The sequence below is a fragment of the Oryctolagus cuniculus genome, chromosome 6 (assembly GCF_051225735.1).
Source record: "Oryctolagus cuniculus isolate XC-2025 breed Fujian yellow rabbit chromosome 6, ASM5122573v1, whole genome shotgun sequence".
NCBI lineage: Eukaryota > Metazoa > Chordata > Mammalia > Lagomorpha > Leporidae > Oryctolagus > Oryctolagus cuniculus.
This window is the reverse complement of record NC_142872.1, coordinates 92631764-92651664: the sequence shown is the minus strand read 5'-3', so window position 1 is coordinate 92651664 and position 19901 is coordinate 92631764. Positions and strand designations below refer to the sequence as shown.

The following is a 19901-nucleotide window of genomic DNA, read 5'->3' as shown; positions in this document are numbered from 1 at the left end:
CTCCGTCTGGAGGTGCATCCTAACTCGGTCACCCCTGCTCATGTGAACTTCATTCAACAGGGATAATTGAGTATATACATGATGTGACAGTCCCCATGTTAGGGAACAGGGTTAGAGCAGAGAATAAGACAGCCCTGTCCTCACCCAGCTCACCGTGCAGTGGGGAGACAGGCCTGTGAATAGCGAGTGCCTCAGAAGCAAAGTACAGGCCACCCAAGGGGAAAGAGCAAAGGAAGGGCAGGTGGTCAGTTGTGCCGGGGGGTGGGGGGTGGGGAGGCCAGCACAGGCTCCACGGGGGAGCAAATGTTCCTGCGGATCTGAAAGATGAGTTCTCCAAGCAGATAAAGAGCTGAGCACTGGGGACACTCTAGGGCCTTAGCAGTTTGGCCTTTAAATGGTAGGTAGGGAAAACCCTAGACTTGTAAGGCCTGTGTGTGTGTCTGTGTGTGTGTGTTTGTGTTGCTCATATTGCAGTCTGGAAGCCAGTGTGGAGGGAAGATATAAAAACCCTGTGATGGAGGCCGGTGCCGCGGCTCACTAGGCTAATCCTCCGCCTTGTGGCGCCAGCACACCGGGTTCTAGTCCCGGTCGGGGCGCCGGATTCTGTCCCGGTTGCCCCTCTTCCAGGCCAGCTCTCTGCTGTGGCCAGGGAGTGCAGTGGAGGATGGCCCAAGTGCTTGGGCCCTGCACCCCATGGGAGACCAGGAGAAGCACCTGGCTCCTGCCATTGGATCAGCGCGGTGCGCCGGCTACAGTGCGCTGGCCGCGGCGGCCATTTGAGAGTGAACCAACAGCAAAAAGGAAGACCTTTCTCTCTGTCTCTCTCTCTCACTGTCCACTCTGTCAAAAAAAAAAAAAAAAAAAAAGAGATTTATTTAAAAAAAAAAAAAAAACAAAACCCTGTGATGGAAAGCAAGGAGACCGATGAGGAGACTTCTGCAATAGTCCAAGTGGGGAGCTGGGGCAGGCAGTGTTGCTCAGGATGAGGGAGCAGAAAGGTGAGAGATTGAAGCAGGACAAGAGACAGGATTGCTGGCTGGGTGTGAGCCTGAGCGAAGGGAGAAGTTCATGTGAGTCCTGCTACTTCTTGAGCTAAGAGATGAGAGGAGAAGCTGCAAGGTGTGGAGTGATCAAGAGAATTACTAGATGGCATCAAATTTAAGATACAATTTAAATTATATTATGGACCATTTAAAAAAGCCCATGCTGCCACATCACAGATTTCGAGCTATGTCCTGATTTCAGAGATGTGGAAACGTGAAAAAGTACGCATGCATGAACGGATGAAGTAGGCGAGCTTGGGACACGCTGAATGTGCGGTGCCTGCAGGATGCCCCTCAGGAGGCTGCGGGAACTAATGGTGTGGGGCTGAGGAGTGAGGTCTGGGGTGGGAATCCTCACTAGGGAGCCATCAGCAAGCACAGCTAAGGCCAGGGGAACAGCAGTAAGGTTCCGGTCCCACCACTAAACCTCTCAAAAATGAAGTCTGCGTGGCTCAGAGCACTGGGGAAGCGATGATGCACGTGAAGCACTGACGCGGTGCCTGTCCAATGGTCGCCTGGGGTGCCTGCTCCCTTCCCTGCCGTCCTCTGCACAGCGGCCTTGCGCCTTCCCCCTAGTCAGTGTGGTCAGAAAGGCAGGTGGTCCGAGACACTCTGTGCCTGGTCGAGCGTTCCTTCAGTCTGTGTCCCTGCTCCACAGCAGGGTTATGTCTCACACCAGACCTCACCTTGTCACCAACCTTTACCGCTTCAGTGTTTTCACCTAGGAAATGGGATAAGGTCAGCCAAAGCCAGGGGCATAGTGGAGCCTAATCAGTGAATGCCTATCAAACGCTGTCCACAGAGCTGGTCCTGAAAAAGCCCCTCTGTCAGGCACCAGTACCTACCAAAGCACATCGAAGCCACTGTTAGCAACCACTTGGCCAGGCATGTGGAGGGTGTGCAGAGGGTCAACCAGTCCCAGTGTGGGTTTGATGGCTCTTGAAGCAATGCCTAAAACATACAGATTTTCAGTTGAGGCTAAAGGTAGGGGCACCATTAAAAAAATTAAATAGCTTAGGCAAATAAATTATTCTAAAAAATAAAAAAGAGTGAAAAGGTTCATTCTCATGTGGGGGACAGCATGCAGCAGCAGAAAGACATGGAGTCAGAAACCTGGGCTTTTTGCTGATGAGCTGGAGCTAGCGCCTACTGGTTTCCAAGAGCCAAGTGCACGTGTCTCCTCCTAACTCCTGGCTGATGACATCATTGGCCATGGTGGGAGTATTCACACCTCAGAGACTGGCAAGCACTACAAATCAAGGCTCATTTCTTTGTCATTAATTCCAGAGAACTGATTTATGAGCACACTACCAGAAGTGATTCTTGGCTGTAGCTCTTGACTCTTTGTGCCTGCTAATGCAGACCTTGGTACTAGTGCTGGCTCAAATAATTGAGTTCCTGCCACATGGGAGTCTGGAATTGAGTTTCTAGCTGTAAGCTTTGCCCTGGCCCAGCCCCAGATGATGTGGCAATTTGGGGAGTGAACCAGCAGATGGGAGCTGTCTGTTTCCGTCTCTATGCCTTTGCCTCGGAAATAAAAAATAAGAATAAGGATATGTGGCATTTCAATAGGTTTTTGAAGGTAATTCTCAGAAAGTTTATTATATTATTAAATATTTTTTAAAAAATATATTTATTTGAGAGGCAGAGTTAGACAGAGAAAGAAGAGAGATCTTCTATCTGTTGGTTCACTCCCCAGATGGCCACAATGGCTGGAACTAGGCCTATTGAAGCCAGGAGCCAGGAACTTCCTCTAGGTCTTCTATGTGGGTACAGAGTCCAAGCACTGGGGCCATCTTCCACTGCTTTCCTAGATCATAAACAGAGAGCTGGATTGAAAGAGGAGCATCCAGGACATGAACTAGCACCCACATGGGATACCAGCACTGCAGGCAGAGGCTTAACTTACTAAGCTACAGCACTGGGCCCATAGGTTTTTCAATATAATTAAAGTGTCTATACACATATGCCCTTTCCTTAACTCTGTGGCTCCTTGGTTTTTAAGTATTAGGGTTAAAGAAAAGGAGATGGGGTTAAAAGGTTGGAGAGGAAATTAAAAAAAATTCTGGGCAAAATTCTTACCAGTTTTTACTTTCAAGTGTTCATAGTCAAAGATGGCAACCCCAGTAGTCTCACTCCCAGTTCCTGAGGTTGTTGGAACTTGAACAAAACAATATTAATTTCAATACAGTATTAAGTATTCAATCGTGAGAATAAGGAACAAAGTTAGAGAAGGAAGATTTGCTGAACCTGCTGCTCCCCTTGATGTCTGTATGTTTATTACCATGCATGTAACCCTTGCATGGATGAAGTCTGTGACTGCATTAACATGCATGCATGAGGTCTATATCTGTTGCAGCATACCCATGTTTAACAGGTGTGTTGAAGCATATGTTTGTGTTAATGCACATGCATGTTTAACATGTACTATGTCTATATCTGCATGAATGTGGATATGAGTTTAATATGCCTAGTCTGTGTCTGTGCTAATGTGCATGTGTACTTTTTATGGGTGACTTTTGCATCTGTGTTAACATATATGCATGGTGTTCATTCCCATGCTGACATACATAGATATGTTTAGCATGTATGGTTTCTGTATGAACATTTGCATTTAGTGTGTAGTGTCTATCTACATTAATAACATGCACGTGTGTTTACTAGGTGTGGGATCTGTGTGTCTGTGCTAACACGCAGGCGTGATATCCATACCCACACTGACACACAGACTTGCTAATGTCCAGACTGAGAGCCAGGAGCTCTGCAAACCTTAGGTGCCCCTAACGCCAGAGCCTAGGCAGCTACAGCTGGGGGCTCAGTCACAGGCCACTCTTCCGCCCCTCTGGTAAGCGAAGTCCTATTTGCTGTCTCTAAAAGACTTCATTATTTGTGCTTGGCAGCCAGCACAGAGGCGCTCTGCCTTTGCGGCTCTGCGGTTTTGTAGCTCTGTCAAGTTTCTGAACTTCACTAATCACCCCTCTGTGTGACGCTGACACAGTTTCACCACAGGGGTCCATTTGCCACGCCCCAATTACGCCGCCCCCTGCTGGTTCCTCATTCAGGTCAAAGCTGCTCCTCAGCTCAAGGCTCACGCACAATGCACAATACGACCAGAGAAGGGGAAGACAGAGGACACAACTTTAAATGGAACATATTTCCTAGTTAGCGGTAATGCATTTTAGCTATAAAACTTTAAATGGCAATAGATGAGCAGCCATAAAAATGTGGGGAGTTGAAAACCATGAGGTTCCCATATAACACATGGGTTATTCCCATTTGGAACTGCAGGTCTGTGCTCTGGGCAGGCACGAAGCGGATGCCATTCAGAGTGACATGGCTCTGCTGGCCACACGTCCCAACAAAGAGACAATGTCAAGGTCAGCAGTAGAGCTATAATGTGGAAGGAGTTAACACCAGAAAGAAAATGGCAAACTCCACAGTGGCTGATAAAAGGAGACATAGTTGAGAAGGGTGAAGAGACAAACCCACCAACCCAGGGTTTATGTCTGATTAGACGTCTGGACAAGTCAAGATGTTCCAGAAACATAATACAAGGTTTCTTCCCAAAAATTCATGGGAAAATGGAATTAAAATAGAAGTTTATGTTGGTACAAAAAAAAAAAATAATCTCAAAAGTCATAATGTGCATTTTTCCATGACCTTCTTGAAGACCATGTGTAGACTAGCTTACATTTTTCCCAGGGCCTTTTGCCAAGTGCAAAACAAATAAGCAAATGGTCTTTACCTGCTATCAGAGGCTTCAGAGGCACGCACACTGGCTTTCCCTTCCCAATGGGGGCATTGACGTAATCTAGAAAATCAGAGTTTGGACTGGATGCATACAGATTAGCAGCTTTACAGGTGTCCATGGTGGAGCCGCCACCTACAGCCACATAGGCATCAAAGGCTCCCTTTTTGGCAAACTCAATAGCATCCATGAAGCTTGGGGAAGGAAAAAGGAAAATCATCATGTCACTTTTTTTTTTTTTCCAGAAACAAATGGCCATGGCATTAAATAAATCCTAGGGCAAGGTGGAAACAACAGTGATATGTTTTGGCTTCTGCCTAAATTAAGTTACAGCAATAATACAAGAATACCTTGCATCTGTGGGTTCCACCCTCACATTATCATAAACCTGAAAGTGGATGCCATTCTTTACTAGGGAATCCATAGCTACTTGGACAGGAGGCAGCCGGGAGAGGTTCTTGTCTGTCATCAAGCAAACATTTTTGGCCCCCATATTTTGTAGGTCCTATAATAAGAAAAAGTATATTGTATATATATAAATTAGGCTTGATTGGTTAACATTAAAATACAGATTCTGTTGTGGCCAGTTAGTACTTGTTTAAAAGGTATTTAACATTGACAACAGGAGACTGTAGGCACCTCTAAACCTTACCATGCCAACTTCCTTTGTAACTCCTGCTCCATATCTAATATTTGAAACAGCCATCTGGAAAAAAAAATAAAATAAAATATCTAAGTATATGGGTATTAGTGAGTTGGCTACTCCATTTCTGAAAATCTGAAAAGGTTCCTCTCTGTCTAGAGAATAAAGGATATGCTCCTTAGGATGGTCTTCATCTGGTCTCACACCCACCTTACTTCTTTAAGAAAACCTTGGCTCCAGTCACATTGGAATTATAGTAGCTCTCCCTTCTCTTTTGTTCCTCTACTTCAGTTGCCTGTTGTCAACTGTGGTCTTAAAATATTGAGTGGAACACAACAGAAATAAATAATTCCTCAGTTTTAAACTACACACCATTCTGCTTGGGATGTGAAACATCCTTCTGCCAGCGTATCTTTGCTGTATATGCTACCTGCCTGTTAGTTATTTAGTAGCCATCTTGGTTATCAGATTCACAGTCTCAGTATTATAGTGCTCATGCTCACTTTACCTTTATTTTACTTAGTAATGGCCCCAAAGTGATGCTGACAATTGGGATATATCAAAGAGAAGCTGTAAAATGCTTCCTTGAAGGTGAAAGTTCTTGTGTTAATATACAAAGAAAAAATTATATGCTAATATTGCAAGGATCTATGGTAAATTACTGTTAATCTGTTACTTATTTATATTATCTCTGCCTAATTTATAAATTAATCTTTACCATAGGTGCTTAGGAAAAAATATAGGAATATATAGGAAAAAATATAGCATGTAAACAGTTTGGTACTATCCACAGTTTTAGGTATCTATTGGAAGGCTTGGAACATATCCCCCAAGGATAAGCGGGGAGGGGGACACTACCAGAGTTATCTTTTTCCAAACACATCTCAACTCTAAGTTGTTCCCTCAGCTTCAAGAGCCTACCTTTCCCTACTTACACATTAACTGTCAAATGTCTTACTTTCTGATTTTAAATGTAGTTGTCTCTGTATTTTTTTGCCCATTTAGTTGTTTATCCACCTATCCATCTATCCATACATCTATCTAGTCTCCATCCATCCATCCATCCACCCATCCATCCCTCCACCCACCCATCCATCCATCCACCCATCCATCCATTCTCCCTCTCAGCCAAGACTACTGGATGTCTGTTCCAGGCTCTGTGTTAGGCTCTGGTAACTCTGAATAACAGAAACATGGTCTCATAAAGGTTACAGCTAAGATAAGACCTATTTTGATGGAAATGGGTCACTTTTGACCCAAAGCCTTTTTGTTTGATTCGTGTTATGCTTAAATTTCCTAATTTTTAAAAACTTTGCTAATAATCATTAAACATAAGGGAATATCGAATATGACTGTCCAGATTTCTATCTCTTGAATAACCTGGCAACACTGGAACTGCGCTCCCACAGGGCAGCTCTTGGTGAACACAGCACTGGCCTTCCTTAGACTGCCTGCCTACTGGTGGGTTAACTAGCAGGCCCCTGCTGAGCTTTCTGTTTAGGACTCCTGGGCCAGGAGGACACAGGGACCTAAACAAACAATTACAAGTCCTTTTGCAATTACAGTATGATAAAACGTAAACGTAGCAGAACTGAATGTGCCTTTGCTTTTGCTTCAGACAGACTTGTCTGACCTCTTCTTGAGTGGTTCTAATTAGAAAACTAAAGATTCATCGTGTAACATTCACAGTTACGTTGGAGAGTTTGTAGAACTGGGAGTTTGGCTGTTTTAATGGCTGAATGGAACACAGTATTCTAGACATTACTCACATTCTCAGAAGACTATTACTCCATCATCCTAACACCTTACAGAACAGGGCTGGTCAAATAGAGATGGTGGAACATCAAGTAATAACATGTGAAATAAAATAATAACGCATTAGCAAGATACTGTAGTTGAATTTCTTAAAAGGCTTTCATAAAAGGGAGAATAGACTGATGACATCTACCTCAAAGGCATAATCAGTTGTTCTTCCAGAAGGTGAGAGTCCAGGAGCTAGAAATGTAAAAAGTGGCATCAGAGAAGGCCTTAGAAATAAAGCAAAAATATTGCTAGTGGGTAGCAAGTTGCCATTGTTATTTGAGAGTAAAATACAGCAGTCAACACAACATTTCCCTTGAAGACTTTTCCAAAACAAGGTTTCATTGTTGTACATCAAAATTCATAAAATTCAAACCTGCGTTTTAAGGGGTGAGCATTTGGCCTAGTAGTTGAGACTCCAGTTTGGGACATCTGCATCCCATATCAGAGTGTATGGATTGGAGTCTCAGCTCTGCTCCTGATTCTAGCTTTCTGCTTATGTGTACCTTGGGAGGCAGCAGTGACGTCACAAGTCATTGGGTCCCTGCCACCCACTTGGGAGACCCAGATTGAGTTCCAGGCTACCAGCTTTGGCCTGGCCCAGCCCTGGCCTTTGCAGGCATTTGGGGAGTAAATCTGTGGATGGAGCTTTCTCTGTCTTTTTCTCTGCCTTTCAAATATATAAATGAATAAATAATTTTAAAATACCCTGCAGGCATTGTGGCACAGCAGGTGAGTGCCTGGGTCAAGTCTGGGCTACTCTGCTTCTCATCCAGCTTCCTGCTAATGTGCATCCTGGGAGGCAGCAGATGATGGCTCCAGTACTTGAGTTCCTGCTACTCACGTAGGAGACCTGGTTTGGAGTTCAGGACTCCTGGCTCCCACTCGGCCCACCCCTGGTTGTTGTAGAATTTGGGGAGTGAGCTCATGGACAGAAGATCTCTCTATCATTTGCCTTTCAAATAAAAATGAACAAACATTAAAGAATAAAAATAAAAAATTGCTATCTTGATGCTGTTCTTTGAAAAAGTTATTGAAAACATTTTTCCTATTAAAATAAAAAAATAGAAAAATCAAAAAAGAACAAAGCAAAACAAAAAAATTAAAAAATCTTTAAGACATAATATATCAAAATTATATAGAATTTAGAGTTGGGTTATTGTTAGAAGTACAGCTATTACTATATTCATTATTTGAATTCCTGTTTACATACCTTATAGCCACTGTGATAATTTATTTAAAATAAGATTTTTTTCATAGAGGTAATTTGCTACAGCAAGATACCTTCAGTTCTCAAGCTTACACATATACAAAAAGTTTAGCTTTCTTTGTGAAATTCAATAAAATTTTTATACATTTATATATATTTTCAAAGTATGAGGTTTTAATCATGGTAAAAACAATTTTCTGTCATCCTGGAACAACAAGAGGGTCCTATTAATGAATTTTATCCTAATTTTTATCTAGTTATTTATATCAGTCTTCAGTCATGAGATAAATATAAAAGGCCTACAGAATAATTTTCACTACTTTTGTAAGAAGTCAGAACTAGACAAGTTTGCTGAGGGCAAAGGTATCCATACTCAAAACTCAAATTTCTTGGACTCCCTTACTTTTTAAAGATAGAATCTATTATTTCTGTTAGTAAAGCTTAGGCAATATACTAGACATAAACTGGATCCGACCGGCGCCGCAGCTCAATAGGCTAATCCTCCACCTAGCGGCGCCAGCACACCGGGTTCTAGTCCTGGTCGGGGCGCCGGATTCTGTCCTGGTTGCCCCTCTTCCAGGCCAGCTCTCTGCTGTGGCCAGGGAAGGCAGTGGAGGACGGCCCAAGTGCTTGGGCCCTGCACCCCATGGGAGACCAGGAGAAGCACCTGGCTCCTGCCTTCGGATCAGCGCGGTGCACCAGCAGCAACACGCCAGCCATGGCAGCAATTGGAGGGTGAACCAACAGCAAAAGGAAGACCTTTCTCTCTGTCTCTCTCTCTCACTATCCACTCTGCCTGTCAGAAAACAAAACAAAACAACAACAACAAACAAACAAACAAAAAAACTGAATCCTAGAAAACAGTGAGATTATCCATCTCTAGATTGCTAATTGTATTCCCCCAAAAAGTATGGATTCCGTATTGAAACACATTAAGGATTGGTGAAAACCAGCTGAAGACAAAATTCTGCATATATTTCTATATTCCAGGAGGCCTTAAAGGCTCAGCATCCCCTGCCTGGTAGATGATGACTGGGTGGGTAATGAAGGGTGAGTGTGGAGCAGGGAAAGCCCTCGGTTAGCTACTCTCTGCTTCCCTTGGGATTCTGCTTAGGACCCTGTATGGTTGGCACCCTTTCCATCTTCTGCCTTGCTGTGTAGATTTGGCCTTTTCTTCTCAAGAGGCAAAATCTCTTTTTGTGCCAGTAATTCATGTGACATTCTGAGGACACAATGAAACTACAATGAGCTTCCTGTTGCTCTGTGCACAATGGAGTATGAGAATGAATGATGTGTGCAGGAACTCAAAACTTTGTCACTATTTTTAATTATTAAAAAATAGAATGCTACCTAAGAATCAGAGAATTTCTCTCTTCTAGTAATCACCTTGTCTTTTAAAAAAATTTATTTGAAAGGCAGAGTTACAGAGGGCGAGAGAGGGAGGGACAGAGAGAGATCTTCCATCTGCTGGTTCACTCCTCAGATGGCTGCAACAGCTGAGGCCAGGGCTGGGCCAGGCAGGAGCCAGGAGCCAGGAGCCTTGAACTCCATTCAAGTTTCCTGTGTGGGTGGCAAGGGCCCAAGTACTTGGGCCATCTTCTGCTGCTTTCCCGGGTGCATTATCAAGGAGCTGGATCAGGAGTGGAGCAGCCAGGACTGGAACCAGCACCCATATGGGATGCTCGTGTTGTAGGCGGCAGCTTTCCCCTCTGCACCACAGTGCCAGCCCCTATGCTTTCTTTCAGAGATGTCTTAGAGCTCATTCTGATTAATTCTGTTTGATGACCTCAGCCACTCTTAAAATCCTATCTGTGAATTCTTGACTTTGGCCAATAATTCTACTTATATTAAATAGAAAAAGCATTGTAAATGCTACTAAATATATATTTGAGCCAAGCACGCACTCAGTAGCACACATTCAGTTAATACTGTACTGTTAGAGCTACACGTTTCCAGCTTCATAGTGAAAAGGTAACTCTCCTCATCAACCTTCCTCTTACATACCCTGACCATTTTTGCTTTCCCCTTTGGCAAAACGCATCATAAATGCTAAGTGTGGGAGCCAAGCTTGTGGCTGGCATCCAAACACACCATGTATTATTATTACCTTGGGAGTAAGTATGAGAATGGGTTGGGCACTGGCATCTAGGAAAAAGGAAAAAAAGAAAGATATTAAGTGAAACTGGAAGGCGAAGAGAAGGCTTAAACACACACTGCATCCTACCCCTAGGTTGTCCTCCAGCTGGTGCTTACCGGCAGGCACTGTACCATAGAAACCCCCAGAAACCGCAAGGGAACGGAAGCTGACCCAGAGTGCTTCCAGAACTTTCCAGGGTCATCCTTGCACGAACACACTGGCAACAGAACGTCACCAAGCAGCCGAGATCCGCTTCTGGCGGGGGTGTACAAGCACGCTGAAGATGGGGGTCCCTGGTCTCTTAAAAGGGCAGGAGCTTTGACCAAACTGATCCCAAGGTTAACCTGATTCGCTGACCTCCCCTACTCCACACCTCCCCACGTTGGGACGGTCCTTGTATCCTTCTAAGTCTTCAAGGAGTTTCTCTAAAAACCAGCTGTGGACCCGGGCCTGCGGGAGGCCCTGCCGGGACCCCGCGGCCTCCTTGGTCGCGACCTTCGCGTCTCCAAGCTGTGCGCTCACGCCAGCCACCTGCTGCCCCGCGGAGCCCCGCCCCGTCTTCCCGTCTCTGTTGGCTTCTCTACCGCTTTCCCGCGTCCTCCCTTTGGGAACCTTCCCTTCCCTTCCCTGTCCCGGTCGTCTCCCGCCGCGAGGGCTGCCCTTTCTCTGGCTTCTCTTTCTCCTGCTGGGTTTGACGTTTCTTTCTTAGTGGCCCAGAGGCCCAGGTCCTAGGGAAAAGCCCCTCAGCGGCTAGTTAAGTGCACGACCTCCTCTTCCTCTCCACCCCGCCAAAATTCAAATATGGAACGAAAACATCCGCGGACGGAGGTGGGGGAGGAAGGAAAAGGGTGGATCTCCACGGCGGTCAAGCTCTCAAAAATTCTGGGAGTTGGGGAGGCCGAGCCGAGCTGGGCGAGCGAGCGCTCCCACAGCTCCGGGCCGCCACCTGGCGGTCCCGGCCGACCCGCGGGCTGCAGCTCCACCCCTAGCCTTTGCATTCGCAGCCTGGAGCGCTCCAAGGACAAGAAAACAGATGCAAAGGCAAGAGAAATGCGCAAGAATGCCCCTAGGAGCACATGCTTCCTCCCCTACCGCCTGTTTTTTTCTTCACCCCAAGCTCTGAAGCTATCTCATCTCCTTTCTGATCCTTCTGACCTGTGGTTTGTGTCCCTGGCCCCGGTCGCTTTCTCGGGGGCCGCACCTGTCCTGTGTGTGCTGGGGCTCTGCCTGGCTGCCTTGCAGCCCTCTGGAGCCTACCACTCATCAAGGCTGGAAGAGTTACTCCACTCCAATCTACCCTCTCTTCCCAGCCCTGGTCACTCTCCGGGTCCCAGTGTCATTTTTCATCTGGGTTATTAGCAAGGTCCTAACTGGCTTCCCACGGATCGGGCTTTGCTGCCTCTATTCCCCATGCTGTGGCCGGGGGCGTATTTCTAGTGATGTCACTCCCAGTTCCAATCGGCTCCCACAGCTCCTAAGTGTTCAGAGCTGCCCCCTGTCCCTGCTGACCTCTGCACTTGGCTGCATCCTGCTCCACCTCTGGGTTTGAGCTCCTGGAAAATGCACTGTTCTTTTTCTTGAATGAGCCACCATCTTTCTTCATTTCTGGTTTCTCCCTCAGCCTCTTCCAAAACCCAGAGCTTGTTGTTTCCTGTGCCTGGAACATACTGTCCTCCCCTCTTCTTCTGGGTAACTTTTGTTCCTTTCATCAGTCCTGCAGGGCACTCTTCTCTGAGCCCCAAGGCCCTAGGTGGACACCCCTTTCTGTGTGATCATCAGCACTGTGCCTCGCAAGACTTCTATGAGGACAGGTCTCAAACCAGCAATCTAAGCAGAGCTGCACGTTTTTCTTTCCTTTTCTGCAGGATTTCTCAGAGCCCTTCAAATGCTCATGTGTACCTATCCTCTCAAGAGGGCAGTATTGGGACAGTTTCCCAAGCTTACTTGACCATGGAATTCTTTTCTCATGGAAACTCTCAAGGTATCAGCGTTTCCCAGGGAGGGGTATCACTTCAACAGCTTTCCCTTAGATCATCTAAGGGTACTACTCAAAGTCCTCGACACAGGCCAAAGAACGAGGACCGCAAAGCCAGAGTATCGGGGTTCAGATTACGGCTATGCCATTTGCTTAGCTGTCTGACACTGGACAGATTATTCTCATGCCTTTCTTTGTCTCTGAGACAGCAGGACAATGCAGTATGGCATAGCGTTGCTGTAAGGGCTAAGGTTACTAACCTTAATAGCACATGTAGAACAAGTGGACGGTGTGTGGGCAGCACATGGGCAAATGCCCAGTGGGTCTTGTTTATGATCTTGGACCATATGTCTTCTCCAGCCTCACCATACTCTATGAAAGGAAGTTCTGACTACTTTCAGATCCAGGAAGGGCACCTTTCACATCCCGGTGCTGGTCTTGTCTCTGCCTGAAATGCCTAAGTGCCTCTTTCCCCCACCTCCCTGCACCTGTCAGCTCAGTTTCCCATAATGTCCCAGGTTGACTTGTGCCCTCACTCCAGTACTGATCAGGCGACTGCTATGTACCTGGGTGGAAGAGTCAAGTATCCTGACTCCCCCGTAGGTGCCATGCAAATCTATGGCATTTCTTCCCATCTACACCTGTCTGCTGCTTTCTGCACAGGCCCATGCTACCCGTTTGCACCTCTGTTTCTCCCCTGAGCCCTTCATCGCTACATGCCGTGGATCCGAGAGCAGCTTCTGGCACATAATGTACACTCGATAAATGTGTTGACTGGACACACGAGTCTGTCTTGGCCACTGCGTGGGACCAGGGACTGTTTCCTTAACGGTGACAGGCAGGGTAAGACCTGCCTCTCCTAGCCCTGCAAGGTTGCCTGGCGCACCGCCTCAGCACTCTCTGCGGTACCCCCTTTCCCCGCAGTGGAAAGCAGGGAAGCAGCGCTGGCCCGGGCGGCTCACGCCCGGGGGCCCGCGTAGACACGGCAGCGTCCTCCGGCCCCTGCCCGCCCGCTGCCCCCCAACTCACGCTGCGCGCTGCAGTTGCCTCAGCAAGTGCGCGACCCGGGCCCGGGCGGCGGCCATGGCTGCGCGGTCTTCCTCGCAGGTCCCAGCTCCACCTCCCGCCGTCGGCCAATCCAAGCCTCCGCCCTCCTCCCACCCCCTCTGCAAGGTCACCAGCCCCAGCTTTAACCCGCAGTGGCTCAGGACCACCCTCCCGCGAGTCCGAACCGGAACCACTGTCCCCAGCTGCACCTCGCCGCCTACCTCTGAAACTGCGCTGGCAGGTAACCGCTCCGCCGGTCTTGGGCACTGCTGGTCTCCCTGGACTCCAAACCCCTCACCTCCCACTTGTTGGGGCCGCGGGAAGGCCAGGAAGGGTATTTTCCCACTCACAGGCTTTTAAATTATCAAGACACTGCATTCAAACGTTCTAACTGTAAACAAGGATCTGACAAAAGCCAGAGGGACCTTTTGTCACAGGGCCCACTGTTTGAATCAAGGCCTAATAACAAAAACCAAAAAAAAAAACTCCAGAAAAAAAAAGGGGGGGGGGGGGAACTCACCAGATTTTTAAACGCGCTGTGAAAGGCAAGTAGTTAAAACCTGCCATGACCCCACTGTACTCGGGGGTGGGAAGGCTTGGCAGTGCCCAATCAACTGAGTCTCAGTGGGAGTTAACTATCCAGTGCAAAGTATACAGACAGTAACAACTGCATGTTTGCACCTTCTGTAAATTATTACTATGGAGTGTGAATTAGTCTTTTCTTTCATAGCAATTCCTAAAAGTAACCTTACACCAATGAAGCAGAAAGAAAAGACAAAACGCCTCTTATCCATTGTCAGACCAAAAACAGTTGGATTGCTTCCAGCACTGTGGCAGAGTTCTCAGGAAATGTAGTATTTATCTTTACACACGGAGGAGCTGACCGAGATCAAGCTGGAAGAAACTGATGGGACAGGGAAGAGACCCAAGACAGCTTTCAACGTTTCACCTGCTAAACAACCCAGCCCAGGTCAGTGTAAGCACCGTTCCAATTAAGGACGACTCTGTGGGCCACTGGCTTCCCCAGTGGGAAAAAGCAGGGTAGATTCACAAACGTTGAGAAACATTGAAGTATTTTTCAATTAATGAGATTTGTTGGTATTTAAATTCTTGAGTTACAGCAATGTTTTCAGTGCTGTAAAGCATGAAATGTTTCTTAAAGCAGCTACCAATTGTACTACATTATTAATATTGAATTTGATTCCAAAAGAAGTTATTTTTCTAATAAAAGTGGCTTTGCTGAAACCATTATAATTTAACTGCTTTGTGTTTTCAGAAAGTGAAAACACTAGGAATGCAGGTTGCTGGCCTTATACATTTACCACAATAGTCAAAAAAAGTTAAAGTCAACACTGGATACAGTTACACTTTATTAAATAACCTTTACATCTGTTTCTTGTAAACCCAGTTCTGAAAATATCTGTAACCTCCCCCACTGCTGATAAATCTACATACTTGTTATAAAAATAATGCAGAAATGTATAAATCAATCTGTTAAGGTTGGGAAGTGTGGCCGGCTCTCCCTCACCCCATATCCAAAGTTATAAAGATGACTCTGTCAGAACTCATTCCCAGTTTTCATCAACACATTGTTTCCCTAATTCTTAACGTCCTCTGGCACATCCTTAATCTCCAGCCAATCTCAGGTGTGGGGAAAACATCAACCCGGTAGAACTGACAACTTACAGGCTCTCGAGGGGAGGGCAATCCCGTCCCGTCAGCCTCAAGCTCTCGGAAGGCAGCAGCCGCCTCCCCCGCCCCCGCCTATGGTCCCTGGATGTTAACATTTGGCACGTGCAGGTCTTGGTTTACAGTTCGGGTCCCAGGGTGAAACTGCTACTTCCGCCTCTTTCCTCCTGGGCGCTGTCCCCCTCCTCCCCCTCCTCGCCTCTTGCCGCCCAAGCCCGGCGGCCCGGAATTCATCTTGCTTCCCGAGCCCCCTTTCCGCTTCCCCCCGTGGCTGCGCGGGCCCCCCTTCCGCTGGCCCCCAGACCCCTGCCGGCCTCCCTTTCTCTTGCCCTTCTGGCTCATCTTCCTCTTCTTGGCGGCCTCCTCTTGGTCCTCCTCCCTCATCTGCTTATTGGTGGCCTTGGTCACATCCAGCTTGGGCTTCTTGCTGTTCATGACCCGAAGCAGCTCCAGCTGGTTCTTTTTCTCAGCCGAAAAGTCCCCGAAAAGGGGTTGGAACTTCCTCTTCTTGCCGGAGCCCCGGGGCGCCTTCTCTTTAGGGAGGCGCTCTTGGAAGCGCCCCAGAGAAGCGGTGGAGACCTTGGCTATTTGCATGGCGCGGCCCAGCTCCTCCTTACTCTGGTGTCCCGTAGGGTGCAGGCCGGCCGTGCTGGGCAGCTGGGTCTTGTGCGCGCGGGCCAAGTTACGCAGCCTATTCAGCTCGTTCTTGGCCACCCGTTCCTTCTTGGCCTGAATGCGCTTTGCAAACTGGTCCTCCATTGGGTCGGCGCCACCGGGCACCTCGATCAGCCATTCTTTGGTGTCGTCCCGGGCGCGCTGATAGCCCCAGCGGCGCCGCCACTGCCCGCTCACCTCATCCCAAACCAGGTTGGTCTTCTTCTTGGGACGGATGCCCTTGAGGCGCGCGAACTGCTGCCATCGCGTAAGCGGCCGCGGCCGGGGCACCGGCTTCTCCCGCGGCAGGCGGGTGGTGGGCTCGGGCAGCCGCGCCACCAGCGCCTCTTCCACGCGTTCCGTCGGCAGCTGCCACAGCTGGTTAATGAGCAGCTGCGTGTTGTCCCGCGCCAGGGCCCGCAGCTCGGCCTCCGGAGCGGGTCCCGCCCGCCGCAGTCCCGTTGGGGGGTTCCGGTCGGAAGCCAGTAGATTGCCCAGGTCAAACTCCAGCTCCAGCTCCTTGTGCACCGTGATGCGCTGCAGCTTCTCTGCCTCGTCCTTCTCCGCCTTTGCCAGCAGCTCCTCCACGCTGTGGCCCTCCATGGGTCCGGCTCGGCTTAGTCACTTTGGGGGCCACAGTTGAAGCGACTTCTCTCACGACTGCCGACCCACAAACCGGCACAGCAACCACGTGTGTCCGCCCGGACGCTCAACCCGGAAGAGAAAGGTTCACTTCCGGAGCACCCGGAACCGGCTCCATTCCCACGACGGACAACGGGCCAGCAGAGGGCGGTGTTGGAGAGCTGATGGAATTAGAGGCGGCCCCTTTTTGCTCGTGTCTGGATGCAGGTAAACTGGCGCTAGGAGCCTGTACTACAAATTCTGGAGCCTGAATGGGACTGCATCTCCCAGGATGCAGCGAGGCAGAGGGGTGGTCAGAGAGGCGGTCCGGGATGGGGCGCGGGCTCGTGCAAATGTGTATGGGGGGCAGATGATGTGGGTTCTGGAACAACTAGGTGTTAACGATTTTAGTGTAAATCTGTTGTAAAGATATTTAACTAATCATGCTTCTAGGGGGTCAAATTGTTTCACCAGAGTCATAATCCGCTCTCAGGGTTCTGGGTGTGGACTGAAAAAGACATATCCCACAGATTTACATAAAGCTAAGAAGATTGGTTATCTTTTGTATTAAGCAGAGCGGGCAAACTGTCCTGAGTGGGCGCAGGTGCGCGCCGACCCCAGAGCGCTCCCGCAGAGCCCCGCGTTTCTTTCCTCTCCTGGAGAAAGATGGCCGGGCTCTGCAGTTACACTGCCTGGCTTCCAGTTCTGGTTGTGACACTGAGCTTTGACTGTTTGACTTGCTTGGGCCTATGTTAAAGCCTGTAAGATGGGGTTCTGATGCTGGGGCTGTTATAAATATGAAGGGGTTAGTGTGCCTCAGAGGAGGCTTAGATCAGGGCTTGGAACGCCAACAAAAGTTAAGTACAGATTATTACTTAATCTTCATAATGGCCCTGGGAGCTATCTGAAGAGGTATTGCTATACTCTAGGTGGTGTGAGTCAAACTGCCTATAATCAGATCTCAGTTTGTCATGTACTATGCCTACAAATATGCCTATGGACAAATTTTCTAACCTAAGTCTTATTCATAAGTTTGTAAATATGAAACAGTTTGTGGTGCATAATAAGAACACAATACATATTAGCTATTATTGTTATTAGCTGTGTATTCGGCATGTTGTTTGTGCTGAAAAAGGAAGGCTCAGGGACTTCAGAAAAATTATTTCTCTAAGGTTATACAACTAGGATATATGGGAACAGGAGGCATCTTAACTCTGCCCTTAAAACTACATGCAGTATGTATTCTCTGAAATGTCCTTCAAGCTCCTGATAATCAAAAAGTGTGGCCAGCTGACCAGCTGCACAACATCACTTGGGAGCTTGTCAGAAATATGGAGTGAACAGGTCTCACCCCAGAAGTAATTTATCAGAACCTACATTTCGATAAGATCGGCAGGTGGTTAGTATTCATTTGTACATTGAAGTTTGGGAGTCGCTGTTGATCGTATGGTTTACAGGGGTGGGGGGAGAGAGCTTCTTTTCCCTGGGTTCTAGAGTTACTGAGGAGGGGGTTGGGCTGCAGAAACAACCAGTAGAAATGAACCTGGTAGCACTGAGGAAACACTCAGTTGAGTTTTAGCATTGTGCTTGATTTGTCTTTCTCTTATCTCAAATTATTTTAAGATTTATTGTTTTTTTTTCCTTTGAACTTTTGCCTTAGCACTCAGCATCAGTTCCTTTTTTTTTTTTTAGAATTATTTTATTTATTTGAAAGACAGTTACAAAGAGAAGTAGAGCCAGAGAGAGAGGTCTTCCATCCGCTGGTTCATTCCCCCAATTGGTTGCAATGGCCAGAGCTGAGCTCAGCTGAAGCCAGGAGCCAGGAGCTTCTTCCAGGTCTCCCATGTGGGCGCAGGGGCCCAAGGACTTGGGCCATCTTCCACTGCTTTCCTAGGCCATAGCAGAGACCTGGATGGGAAGAAGAGCAGCCGGGACTCAAACCAGCGCCCATATGGGATGCTGGGGTTGCAAGGCTGGGGCTTTAACCTGCTGTGCCACAGCATCGGCCCCCAGCATCAGTTCTTTAACATAAGTCATCCCATGGACCAAGCTTGGGTCAAAGACCATATTATGTGACTACCTTGAACTTTAAAATTTTGGGGATTTGATGTAGGAGAGAGTTAAGGATTTTGATATGATTTCTTTGGGCTTGACTTTTTTTTTTTTAAGATTTATTTTCAAGTCAGAGTTACATAGATAACACAAGCTTTTCCATCTGCTGGTTCACTCCCTAGATGGCTGCAATCACCAGGGCTGGGCCAAGCGAAAGACAGGATCCAGGAGCTTCATTTGAGTGTCCCACATGGGTAGCAGTGGCCCAAAAGTTAGGCCATCCTCCGCTGCTTTTTCCCAGGCCATTCGCAGGGAGCTGGATGGGAAGTGGAGCAGCTGGGACTCACAACTGTCCCTGATGGGATGTTGGCAAAATGGACGGTGGCTTTACCTGCTACACCACAACACTGACCCCTTGGCTTGACTTTTGATTCATTCATTCACTTCGCAAACATTTAACTGAATGACTACCATGTGCCAGACCGTGGCCAGGGGGCTGCAGGGATGGAAGATCATAAGGTATACAGAGAGTGGGGTCAGGAATATCTACCCCTAGCCCTCTGCAGATTGTCATCAGAAGGCCATCTCCTTGCGTAGAAGCCAATGTTATGGCATTGGCTTTTGAGGAAAGAAAGCTTTGATTGTGAAGCTTTGTTGTAAGGAGACAGGAGGCAAAACTCAAATCTGTCCCCCATTTTGGATTCTGGGGCAGGTTTTATGAATTTGGTAGGCCAGGTTGGCATATGGAAGTGCTGGTGAAGTTTTCATTGGGGGGCTGGAACCCAGGTCATTTATGGTAAGGCATGGTAAGATGGATTTCAACACCAGATCTTCCTGGTCAACAGACCCCTTGCTTCTGGAGGGGTTCTGATGTTCAGGTTCTGGTCTTGCCCTGGTCTCTTGATTCCAAGGAGGGGAAACACTGGCTCCTCTTCTTTCTCTGCACAGGTTATATATACACGTTATATAACTTGCAGTTTTTGGCCCAGAGATATCTGAAAACAAAACAAAACAAAACAAAACAAAACTCAACATCCTGCTGTTGATAGAACTGAACCAATTTGAGCTGGTTCTGTGGCTGTATTGGTTCCTGTGGGCCTAGGAATGATTATGGTTCTCTGCCATTGAAACACTACTGTTCTTTGTAGCTTTCCTTAAACTGTGCCCACGTCTTTGTAACTATTGTCTTTATTTATCTTTCTTAAATTTATTTATCTTTCTTAAATTACCCAGATTGACTGCTATGCGTTTGTTGCTTTGGAGCTTCCTAAGTCTCCTGACT

At 47.5% G+C, this 19901-nt stretch overlaps 2 protein-coding genes and 1 long non-coding RNA gene across 11 annotated transcripts in view; 1 reads left to right on the top strand and 2 right to left on the bottom strand.

The window, feature by feature from the left end:
- Nucleotides 1-14185, bottom strand: part of ADHFE1 (alcohol dehydrogenase iron containing 1) — a 37964-nt gene extending 23779 nt beyond the window's left edge. For 4 of the 8 annotated variants that reach the window (XR_016236494.1, XR_016236492.1, XM_051843815.3 and 1 more), the window contains exons 1-8: nt 13586-13659; nt 10552-10589; nt 7383-7429; nt 5444-5497; nt 5142-5296; nt 4789-4985; nt 3126-3203; nt 1889-1994 (exon numbers count right to left, since the gene is read on the bottom strand). Coding sequence is in view for 4 of the 8 variants with exons in the window: in XM_051843815.3 (XP_051699775.3) it covers nt 1889-1994; nt 3126-3203; nt 4789-4985; nt 5142-5296; nt 5444-5497; nt 7383-7429; nt 10552-10589; nt 13586-13641 (731 nt within the window). In the remaining 4 variants the exon portion in view is untranslated. Of the gene's footprint in view, nt 1-1888; nt 1995-3125; nt 3204-4788; nt 4986-5141; nt 5297-5443; nt 5498-7203; nt 7253-7382; nt 7430-10551; nt 10590-13585; nt 13660-13824; nt 14009-14123 lie in introns of those variants that run through there. The other 4 variants (XR_016236495.1, XR_016236493.1, XM_051843819.3 and 1 more) reach the window with 2 other exon arrangements.
- Nucleotides 13705-19901, top strand: part of LOC103348037 (uncharacterized) — an 82407-nt gene continuing 76210 nt past the window's right edge. Inside the window, exons 1-2 of one of the 2 annotated variants that reach the window (XR_016236496.1) lie at nt 13705-13844; nt 14334-14573. This is a non-coding gene — a long non-coding RNA (uncharacterized LOC103348037). The remainder of the gene's footprint in view (nt 13845-14333; nt 14574-19901) is intronic. The other variant, XR_016236497.1, reaches the window with a different exon arrangement.
- Nucleotides 14944-16688, bottom strand: RRS1 (regulator of ribosome synthesis 1). The gene has a single exon (XM_002710447.6). It carries the CDS (start codon nt 16547-16549, stop codon nt 15440-15442), a length of 1110 nt encoding a protein of 369 aa, XP_002710493.1. The 5' UTR covers nt 16550-16688; the 3' UTR covers nt 14944-15439.